The sequence below is a fragment of the Berghia stephanieae genome, chromosome 3 (genome assembly GCF_034508935.2).
Source record: "Berghia stephanieae isolate SIO BIC M18660-M18661 chromosome 3, UCSD_Bste_1.3, whole genome shotgun sequence".
Classification (NCBI taxonomy): Eukaryota; Metazoa; Mollusca; class Gastropoda; order Nudibranchia; family Aeolidiidae; genus Berghia; species Berghia stephanieae.
In genome coordinates, this window is record NC_088362.1 from 75568344 (window position 1) to 75578701 (window position 10358).

General features: G+C 42.1%; 1 protein-coding gene across 1 annotated transcript in view; it reads right to left on the reverse strand.

Annotated features, from left to right (window-relative positions):
- Window positions 1-7965: 7965 nt before the first annotated feature.
- The window catches only part of LOC144968448 (glucose dehydrogenase [FAD, quinone]-like), a 6092-nt gene continuing 3699 nt past the window's right edge, over window positions 7966-10358 (reverse strand). The window contains exon 4 of the mRNA XM_078906825.1: window positions 7966-9556. Within this exon, the coding sequence (XP_078762951.1) occupies window positions 9408-9556 (149 nt within the window). The 3' untranslated portion in view covers window positions 7966-9407. The remainder of the gene's footprint in view (window positions 9557-10358) is intronic.

The following is a 10358-nucleotide window of genomic DNA, read 5'->3' on the forward strand; positions in this document are numbered from 1 at the left end:
TATTATAATGTATGAAGACCACATCAGAAAATTAAAAATTAGTAAATAATATAAATAATGCAAATGAAATAGACAAAATGATAATCTTAATTAAAGATTAATAAGGGAAGTAACTCTTTGTTTAATAGTGACATCACTGAATCCCTGATAGAGATATTCAAAATGACGTCATCCTCTTTTGTTGCGGATGTGCTTGAATTGTGTTGAATCAATTAGACCTAAACTCGCAATGATAGCTAAAAAGGACTCATGGTTACACTCATCAGATATTCTAAATAACCATTTGAATTAACGGGAATTGTAATTAACCCTTAACATAAGAAAGATTCGCAAGTTACTCGTATGTCAATCTGTGGAAAATAGTTTTAGAATTTTTAGATTTGCCAGTAGTTCTGTGCTGGATGATAAAACATTTACCATGGCTATACGGAACAATGTTGATCCCGAATCCTATTTTCGTTAAAAATAGATATTACAATTTGTCACGGGAGAATCTACTGTGGCACAGCAATATTATAGTCTTTGCTTCGTAACCAGCAGGTACCGAGTTAGAATTCGTGTCGAGCTTTATGGCCTTGAACGTCACCTTGCCCATTTTGCGGCGCTACACTGTATTATTCCATTCTTTCGTTGGAATATACCGTTAAGAAAATCTTCCTCTTGAAAATGTATGAAGGCAACTTTATTCATTTTATTTTATTTTACCATTTATTTTTTATTTAGTTTTTCAGTTAAAAACAATGAAATACGATTCTTAGCAAAACATAATTTACCTTACCTCTTTTGAATACCCAAAACCTGCCAAGTTTTTCAAAGTCCAAGGCGTTTGATGGAACATAATTTAAAGATCTGGCCACCCAGCTGCTTCTTATGGTTCACACTATTATGTTATGACGATCGACCCAATCAGCAAAGTCCGGTCCGCATTCGTGCACCGTCGCGAACCCGCCCGGTAGCATCGTCACAACACACCTTTCGACTAGATGCTCTGCCGTTTCGGGTTCTTGCCCACAGCGTGGACATAAAGGACAGGAAGTTAGACCCCACTGATGTAACGCACCGGCCGTTAGGCAGCTCCTCGACCGAAGCCGATTCGCAGCTACCCAGTGTCTCCTCTTACTGGTATCAAAGCCTGGCAACTTCTCACCAAGCTTAGAGGAGTGTAGGTCCCCGCCCCCACGAGGGATTGAATTCGTCCAAACCGACTTCCATCTCGTATGTGCAGCTCTGTCCGTAGTCAGGGATTCTGCGTACAAGGGTTGCCGGGACTTATTTCGGCTCGAAACGGGGGCACCGTTCATTATGCGCATGAGAGGGGTATCCCCATTCCCTCTCTCTTTGATCTTACTCAGCCAGTTTCCCGTAATGGTCTCCCTCCGGACATCGGGGGGCTGGATCGCTGCCATCACCGGGCCCCATTCTCTAGGGGTTGTTGCTAGCGTTCCCGACACTATGTGCATCGACTTGCGAAGTTTTACATCCACCTTCTCAACGTTTCTGCTTCTACCCCACACTGGAGCGCAATACTCCGCGGTGGAATAGCATAGTGCCAGGGCGGATGTTCTCAGGAGCGCTTGGCTAGCGCCCCAAGTCGATCCCGCCAGCTTCCTCAGAAGACTATTCCGCTTCTCTATCTTCCGGGCAACCCCTTCGAGATGAACCCGATAGGTAAGGCTGCGATCCAGCGTCACCCCTAGGTATTTTGGACGCGGCTCATATGGGAGTGGCTGGTCCCCGACTAGGACATTCAGTTTACGGGTGTGCCAACCACTGCATAAGTGAAATGCAGTGGCCACGGTTTTTGAAGTGTTCATCTTCAGGTACCACTTGTCGAAGTAGGATTTGAGTCTGGTGACGTCCTCGCTGAGTACGCTCTCGAGACGGGTCCACACTTTACTCTGAGTAACGAGTGCCCAGTCGTCTGCGTATCCCAGCCTCAGGGAGGAAGTGTTCGGCATATCGCTAATGTAAACGTTAAACAACATTGGCGCAAGTACCGACCCCTGAGGGACCCCATTCTTCAATTTCCTAACTTTGCTCGTGGCGTCTCCCAGCGCGACGTGGAATTGCCTTTCCCCTAAGATCGAAGAGAACAACTTCAAGGTCTTTTTGCACCTTATGATTTTTGCAAGTTTGAGCATTAACCCATCGCACCAGACCGTATCGTACGCCGCTGATAGGTCTATAAACACAGCACCTGTTTGCTGTTTTCTCTCGAACCCGTGCTCAATATGCTCTGTAAGGGCAATGACCTGCTCCGTGGTGCACCTCCCTTCCCTGAAGCCTGCCTGCTCAGGTGGCAGGGCAGCGTCTAGGACCGGCCCCCATCGGTTTAATAGAACACGCTCCAACAGTTTGTAAAGACAGCTCAGCAGCGATATGGGTCTGTAACTGTCTGCCTCCTTCGCCGGCTTCCCTGGCTTCAGGATGGCAACTATCTTCGCATGCTTCCACACTTGTGGAAGCTTTCCGTTTGCAAGGATGTCAGACATTGCCTCTGCTAGCCAGGCCCGTGCCCTGGGGCCCAGATGCGTCACCATATCGGGATATACACCATCTATCCCAGCTGCTTTGCCGTTCTTCACTTCGCTAATGGCTGCACCCACTTCTCGGGGACTGAACGGGGCCGTCCAGTCCGACTCCTCCGCAGGTAGCGAGTCCAAAATCGTACGGTACGCCTTGCGGACACCGCGCTCAAAAGCCTGATTAGGGACCCGCTTGCTACGGTTCTTAATATTCTTGGCAATTGTGTCTGCCTCGCATTCCGGTGCAGCCTTCGCGAAATTCCGATCTGGGTCCAATTTCTTTATCAAACGCCAAGCGTGGCGGCTGGAGTGTGTAAAGTCGAGACTTTCCACGGTCTCCTGCCACCGTTGCTTCCTTCCCTCTGCCAGAGACTGGAGTAGTCTATCGGCTGTGTCCTGGGACTGGGTCTGCTGGTACTCTCGGTACAGCTCTTCCGACTCTGCTGTCCAGCAAGGGGTGTAGAATTTCCGTTTGCCCCGTGGAATAGAGCGTTGAGCGCTCTTAACCAGTAGCCTACTAAATCTGGTTATATTCTTGGACTTGGGAGGAATGGCAGGGCAGACCTGCTCGATATAGGAACTGAATTCCTCCCAGTCAGCCTTCCTGAAATTCCATCTGCAAAGTGGGAGAGACTGCACCCTCGGTATTGTCACCCCAGCTGTGACAAGAACCGGCCTGTGCTGGCTATGCGGAAAGTCCCCGAGGACTGTCCGCTTCACCTGCAACGGTTCACCGTTCGCGCCTTTCGTTACGAGGGTGAGGTCTGGAGTATACTCCTTCTTATGGCGGGTACCCCGGAAGGTACCCTTGGCTGTAGGATCGTACACTAGGTGTAGATCATTACAGTCCATCCATGAGCGGAGTTGTCTTCCTGCCTCGTTGCAGTCTCGGTAGCCCCATTCGTGATGGTGGCTATTAAAGTCTCCCAGACAGATGGAAGGATGGCTGACCACCGGTACCGGTGGTGTAGTCCAAGTCGCTCTAGGTGGTTTGTAAATATTATGCAGACACAGTCCACCTACTTCCACGGAAATTCGGTTCACCCCATTGCTGTCCGTTACGCTCTCAATGACCCTTACCTTCGATGGCTCTTTAGCGTAAACGCTAACCCCTCCTTTGAGCCTCGAAGTGTCCTGGCGTTGGACCACCGTATAGCCTGGGATCTGGAATCGGGAAGATTGCGCGCCTGAATAAAGGTGGGTCTCCTGTAAAAGGAGGATATCAACGCAATGAACGGCCAGTAGCTTTGATAAAAGCTCATTTTTTGCCATACTCTGGCTCTCGACGTTCAGGGACAATATACGCGTCAGTTCGCCATCCCCGCCGTCGCATTTTCCAATCGGCAGGCCGCGAATCGATTGATGCATGGGACGTTTGCTTTTTTCTCGAACGTGCCGACGACCCGGGCGACACGAACGCGGTATTATTTGGCTAGGCGGCAGACCGCTTCGCCATTGACGGGACTGTTTGGGACTCGACATAAGGACAATAGTGTGGCGCCCGGGATAGGGCTGCTATTCGGGCACCGGGTTTGGATCAAATTTAGTCACACACCGGGGCGAGCAGCTCATGTGGCTCGTTGGCTCGATACCCGGGATGGTCTCGTGACGGTCGACCGGGATTTACACCTTTGCCCTCCCGTGTGCCTCAAGCCCCCTCACCAACTGCAAGGTAAAGATCCACGAGGGGGGCCACCCAGCTTGACGACTTTTGGCATCAGTGTAATCGAATATCTGGGTCTCCACATAGTGGCTTGAACTGAGAACACCTTTATTTAAAACAGTAATACAATAAGGTTTAGTATTTCATTTATATTTGTTGTGTGGCCGAGCAACAATGCTTATTTTACTTATGAATTTACTGCTTATCGCAGGATTATATAGCAGGTGTCCCAATAAAAGTGTCATCGGAACTGGAGGGATACATCTCTATTTGAATTTAAAAGATCCACAATCCTACTATTAGTGAGTGAGAAGTCAGAATAGAACGATGAACTTTGTAATGTAACGCACTGACGTTGCTAAAAAGACAACCCCAAATTGAAATATCCCAATTTTTCACACAATCGTTTTCGAAGTCTTTTTTATTAATAAAAAGATTGGCGAGGAAATCGGATTAGACGTCTACCCAAGAATTTCCGTCTGAAGGTTAGAAAAAAAGACAGTGTGAATAAGTTAATTCGGAAATAATTAAGATTTGATCCACTGAAAGGAAAAAAAAGGCAATGAGCAACGTTGTAACAAAAATTGATATGGTGGAAGTAGCTTCAATTTTTGAGCAATGGTTCAGATTTCCAAATATGTATCGACACATTTATCTGTCTTCTAAATGATTTGATGATTTCCTGCAAACTTATGAAAATTCAAGGAGTTTACACTTTTTAAATTGATATTAGAGGAGAGTTTGGTCTTTATCATAAGTTTCAGAGATGGAAAAGGTTTAAAACAATGCTTGCTTGTATCAAGATTTGGAATTATGTCTTTTTTTGGCAAACATCGTTTTAAAAAAAATATTTGGCTCATGATTTTTAAATTTTTCTATAAAAGAAGAGCCGTTGTGATTCAAGTCCAGACAAATCTCCTTATTTTGGGTTGCAAAAAATCCAATTTTAGGTAAGTTACAACGTTCATTGTCGCATAACTGCCCCCTAAAATCACCTTCGACATTACCAGTCAAATTAAGGATAATACGATATATTGTACGAATTGGATCACCTTTTCCAAAGAACTTGTGTTGCATACGAGTCCATAAAGAATCCTGAATTTGTTCTGTAGCGCTGAGCGTTGTGTTGAGGCCAATTTGATACTCAAAGAACAAGTGATCGTGAAGGTTGTTCCCCACTGGAAGGTCAGCTACCACTGGGATCTGATTAATTACATACAATGGGAATATCGGTAATGGAAAACAATTAATCTGGTAATTTAACTGATGCTTAATTAGATAGACTACTTTTTAGTTTCTCTCTGCCACACGCAGGAAACTAAGTACCCTATTGTTGCAGTGGTGCGCGAACAAATACCGTTTGATTTTGTGATGCGGCACTAGTGCTTTTTTTTCTTTATTGTTTTTTGTTGTTGTTGTTGTTGACAGAGTACAGATTATACCATATCTACGTTCCGTAGACCATGAGTTTGACCATTCGATATTGTAGACATGTTTAATGATTTTGTAAGTCAATAATAAACAATAATATACTCGTACCAATAGCCTAATTATAGAAAATTTTAATAAAAGGACGAGTTTTATTCAAATTTCGAAATTATTTTTAAAGGGTAAAAGTCTATGTCTTTATTTTAATGATGATAATACTATTGATTATATTGCTGCAGTTGAAACTGCAGGTGGGGGGGGGGGGGGGGGATAATGATTTTGATAATGATGATGACGATGACGACGACTATGACAACGACGATGATGGTGGTGATTATAATGATGTCAACGATGATAATCGTGTACGCGACAACGACTACGGATACTGATAAAATTATAGTCACAACGATACAAGGTATGACAATTCAGATGGATCACCATGATGAAAAAATACATTACACCAAATTTCTCCAACTGAGTTCTAGGTCCAACACCGCTGAGCATGAGTAGATGTGGGGATCCTATGGCCCCGGATGAGATGATAATTTCCTTCTTGGCCTTGACAGTCACCTTCTTGTTGTTATTGATCATCTGAACTCCCACGGCCTTCTTGTTAATGTCAAATACAATCTTTAAGATAAATAGAATAGTCTCATAGGCGGAATGAAACAGTGTAAAAAAAAATTTAAAATTATATAAGAATGCAAGAAAATAATCAGCTTGAATGTAAGAAGCATAATCTATTAAAGAGACCTTTAACCAGTTAGCTGCCATACTCTGGAAAAAACCCGATTAAAGATTTGGCCAGAAAACTCGTCCTTCAAATATCGATCGATTTAAATGGCCTTCGTCTTGGCAAAAACTCTCAAACCTGGGACTTCAGGAGCTCCAAGATGAGGGTCATTTAAATCGAACGTCATATGAAGGGCGAGTTTTCTGGCTAAATTTATAAATACGTTTTTATCTCCAGAGTACGTAAGTTAACTGGTCAAAGATGCATTACAGCGTGTCTGGAAGTGTTATATTTTTTTTCTCTTTTGCTCTTGGATACGCACATTGATGGCTATACATAATTAGTTGACCGAGTCAATCGATTTTTTAAAAAGTGGTAGTAGTAGTAGCAGTAGTAGTAGTAGTAGTAGTAGTAGTAGTAGGAGTAGTAGTAGTAGTAGTAGTAGTAGTAGTAGTAGAAGAAGAAGAAGAAGAAGAAGAAGAAGAAGAAGAAGAAGAAGAGGAGGAGGAGGAGGAAGAAGAAGAAGAGGAGGAGGAGGAAGAAGAAGAAGAGGAAGACTTGGGTTTTTGTAAAGCATATTTTGTGATAGAACTGAATCTGACACCAAAAAGTTGCAAACACTTCGAAAGGGGTTAACCTGGACACTTTTGGCCACATTGCTCTAAAGGAAGCGAAACTACCGATAGGCGAAAGGCATTGCAACTACACCTGGATAGTATGTTTTCTGAGGGTTTCTCTCGAGATAGTCCCCAAAATATTTCCTCTGATGGCCAATAAAGGGAATCTGATTCATATTTATATATTAATTCATTACTTCCGAGAGGCTTCAAATCTTAATTAATATAATATCATATCATACATGATATGTAACGGGTTATTTAGGCCAATTGACCTTTGACTTTGAATGCCATAGGTATTTAACTTTGAATCATAACTATTTCGGGAATTGATTATTTCTTTATCAATCATTATTTTGAATCTGTCTACAGAAGTAGAATATTTTAGTTTCATACCGATTGCAAAGTTTTACAGTTGTTAGTAAAAGAATTTTCCATTATGCTAGTTCTGTATCTGTCAATAAAGATTTTAAGCCCGTCTCCTTTGGTAATGTTTGTACTCAAAAATGAAGAAAATCCTAAGTATTCAAGTCCACGATGGACAACTATACAATTTAAAAATGCCCCCAAGATATCTTCTAATTAAATGGTTTGACAGAGTACCCAAACTCCGACGTCTAAAAGAGAACAAATCAAGTGCCTATTGAGGCCCCGGTCAAGAAGAGAAAGTAATGATGGGTTGGTCTTCCGTTGCACGAGAAGTCCTGCAATATCACCAAGCAGGCACTTGAATAAAGCAAGCAGGGCAAGAGGAAGAGAGGTCACACTAGCAGACCACGAGAAGAAGGTTGAAAGCGAAATCAAAACCTTAGGTCTGACCCAGGAAGAGATCAAGACCCAGGCCAAGGAGGGATAATATGACTGGGTGCTGTTGAGGTAATATGCTTCCCAAGGATAAAAGAGGAGCAAGACAAGTAGGTAAAGAATACCCAATTGCTTCATTTGTATTAAATTGCATTTTGTATTAGTGGACTACAATGAGCCCATCGCCTCAAAATATTTTTTTTTTTTTTTGTCGCTTTGATTTAGTTGCCAAGATTTGAATTCATAGTCAAAATAAATATGAAACTTTGGATACGTTTTTATGGAGAGTGAGTAGTGAGTATCATTATTTCTTCTAGTGTAAAAAAAAATGAGATAAAATGTTAAAAAATCTAATTTCTGATCTTTTCCAGTTTCCCCCTTATTTTGAACCATGTTCACTCCGTCATAAAATCGTTTTAAAGCGATTTTATTTCTTCCTACCTTTGTGACGTGAGAATTAATCTTAACATGGAGATTAGACCTGGCCATGACTGGGTGCAGGTATCCCCGGGATGAGCTCCAACGTACACCACGATACGAGTTTGATTGGACTTGGGATAAGCCTGAGAGGGCAGATAGTAATGTTCACTACAAGACTAGCTAAAGATGTAAACTGAACAAAAGATATTTTAGATATACAAGATAAACTAAAATAGCTTCTAAAAAGTACAAAATACTTAACAAGGACGATTTCGGATTCAGCCCCTCCAGTTTCTTTCAAGATTCTATGTATTCATTGGGTTAAATCGATTGTTGTTTTTTTTATTTTGCAAGAGAAGGGTTTCATTTTGAAACGCTCCTGAGGATGAGGTGGCTGGGTGGAGAATGCATTGCACTGTTACCCCGGGATCGAGCCCCGTTGTTGTTTTTTCTTTAGCTAAAAACTTAGCCCCTTTAGCTCATTTTGCGGCTCTGCTTTGCAGTTGACGCTTGTTATCACGATCTGTTTTTAAGAGGAAGAACTATATATTTATATTTTCTACGTTTTTGAAGCTGCTATATTCATTTCGGCTCAGTTGCAGCTCGACATCCAATCAGATATCAAACCATCACCGTCTTCACCACGACCAACATCACTCCCATCGTCTTCATTGTCCTCCTCCTTCTAATCACCGCCGTCATCATCATCATCATCATCATCATCATCATCATCATCATCATCATCGTCGTCGTCGTCGTCGTCATCATCATCATCATCACCGTCATCATTTACAACATAATTATTATTTACAGCGTTGTAACATTTTATATCCGGTCTATGTGGTCTTGTGATCTGACACTCGCCTTCGGGTCGGAAGGTCCTGGGTTCGAGTTCCGCTCTGAGTGGCACATAGTTCAATCCTTTGAAAAGCTCTTTACTCACATTCTTTCAATGAACTCAGGTGTAATATAAGTAGCTGACCATTAACAGCGTTGTATCCCGTGGGGAAAAATATAATATTGGATAACAGGTCATGTCCTGGATAATGTTAAGTGCTGCTGATGGCTAAGGACTATCTATAATGCGCTTTGATAACGTTTAGTGGATATTGCTCTATATAAAATCTCAAGTTCATTATCTCAATTACTCAATGAATATCAGTTATTTTTAGTTTAGATGAAATATAATGTAAAAACATAGATTAAATGAACAAAAACTAAAAGTAATGCTGGCAACCTTCCATATTTTCTCCGTTTGGGTCACTAATTTTCAATCCTAGTTCAAGACCCCCCTTTATCAAATGATCCGTGAGTGGAATATTGTGTGGAACAGATACTTTCATGGGCCCGCCTTGACTGTGGTACTCTGGGAAGGAAGACAAAAATATTCTTCAGAATCTTCTATAGAGCGATATATTAGTGGTAGAACTAAACTCATTTCTCTTTTATACAATACTATCAGTTACTCACTTGCCTATATAAAACATGAGTGAGAAATTAGGGTTCAGGCACTGATATCAGATAAATAACTGAAAAAATATCCTAAAACAGACAAAACAGAGAAAGTGCGGTAAAGAATTTGCTGATTGGGTCGATCGTCATAACATAGTAGTGTGAGCACCATTAGAACCTGCTGCCAAAATGAACAGATCCAGCTACCCATTCACTGCTGGGCGGTCAGAAAGGGAGGGGACGGGGTCAGGAAAATAATATCTCGATTTCAACCGGTTCTTTTGCTGTGCTCTACCAACTGAGCTATCGAGATTCCTCAGATTCAAGTTTCCGACAACTCGTCAAAACAGGCGCAAGAAAAAAAATCCGATTTCTGACTATTCTCGTTGTCCATTGAATTTAATAATGCTTTGAAAATGTTACAAATTATTGGCCTTCGACTCAATAACAATCTTACGCTAAAGATCACCTCCCTCTTCCGATATATGTTATGTCGAGATGAAACAGATAAAGATCATATTTTAAGTTTTAACGATCAGAATTGCGACTTGAATGTTCTTTGTTTGTTTGTTTCTTCTTTCTTGATGTTTAAGATACTTTACCGCGAATCTTGCGGAATCACACCCACTTTGGACCAGCGCATAGTTGAGTCCTTGAAAAAGGCGATTTACTCACATTCTCTCACCGTACTCAGATGTGAAATGAGTACCCGGCCG